Raw genomic sequence first — 1,293 nt, forward strand, 5'->3', positions numbered from 1 at the left:
ATTGCTTTAAGGATAGAGATCACTCGCCTTGAAAGCAATAAGTAGTAGAAATCTCCTTCTCTTTATTAACCTAAAATTAGAACCCAAAACCAACAGTTACGAGGAGCAAGTAGTTGCTTTTTCCAGGATTGGAAGTTTGGGCTACCTCCTCTCTTTCCAATCTCGCTGCCCACTTTTCTGTTGTAACCAATGTATTGATTTCTTAATGGCAATAGACACCAATATGCATATATTGTAAGTACAACTGTGGATAAAATATAGTTCTATCACCTCCTCACTGCTACGTCTACTGATTTTCTGTATGGACTTTGTAAACCTATCTTTTTGTTCATTAATAATGATATTTGCAACTTTCTTGCAATGCAGGCTAATATTAATGTCCGAGCTATAGCACAGGGCTTCTCTGAGTACAACATCACTGTAGTTGTGAAAAGGGAAGATTGTATAAGAGCTCTAAGAGCAGTCCATTCAAGATTCTATCTTTCGAAAACATCAGTAGCAGTGGGTGTCATTGGGCCTGGGCTGATTGGTGCCACTTTACTTAATCAGCTTAGGGATCAGGTATGTTTTACATTTCATATCATACTGTGCTCTTTGTAGTTGGGAGTGTTTTGTTTTTGTTATAGGCATTGTTATCTATTACCTGTCAATGCCCGGTTCAATTGTAGATGCCATGGTCATGTACTTCTTCCATTCTATGCAAGTTGCAATGTTTGTTATTTTGCACAACTTTGGAGCTAGCTGGTCCATTAATTTTTCTTTTTTGCACTTAAAAAAGTTCCGAACAACATTTTTATGAGGATTTCTTGAAGAAACCGTATACGAGATGGATTGAGAAGCTTGTAAAGTTGCTTGCCAAAAGCTAAAATTGAATTTTTGATGGGATAAATGGAGTAACAAATTGTTTGTTAGAGTTGATGTTCATGTTTTTTATTTGTTAGGCTTTTTAGGCATCATTATATTCTTCTTAGAAGCCTTGGTCTATTGTTAGGGTTTTTATGCATTTCTATATTCTTCTTAGAAGCCCACAATTTGTTAGTGTATAAGTTAAGAGTTTTCCCACTGGTATTAAAAATCTGTCTATGCTGTAATTGTGGGGCATCAGAACTTAGGCTCAGACTGAACCTTATCCATCACCAACGACCTACTGCCATCACTAGCTACAGTCTACAAGCAGCTGTTGGAATTGTTAAATGTCAAAAAAAACTTGGATTATTTTTATGTTTTATTTATTGTTTAATTATGTAAGAAAAGGGTGTCATGGGACACGTATTATGCATGCATGTAAGTTAG

General features: G+C 35.9%; 1 protein-coding gene across 1 annotated transcript in view; it reads left to right on the plus strand.

Annotated features, from left to right (window-relative positions):
* Positions 1–1,293, plus strand: part of LOC112516756 (bifunctional aspartokinase/homoserine dehydrogenase, chloroplastic-like) — a 40,516-nt gene that overhangs the window by 28,666 nt on the left and 10,557 nt on the right. The window contains exon 12 of the mRNA XM_025123971.1: positions 367–561. Within this exon, the coding sequence (XP_024979739.1) occupies positions 367–561 (195 nt within the window). The remainder of the gene's footprint in view (positions 1–366; positions 562–1,293) is intronic.

The sequence above is a fragment of the Cynara cardunculus genome (assembly GCF_001531365.2).
Source record: "Cynara cardunculus var. scolymus isolate 2C chromosome LG 8, CcrdV1, whole genome shotgun sequence".
Lineage (NCBI taxonomy): Eukaryota > Viridiplantae > Streptophyta > Magnoliopsida > Asterales > Asteraceae > Cynara > Cynara cardunculus.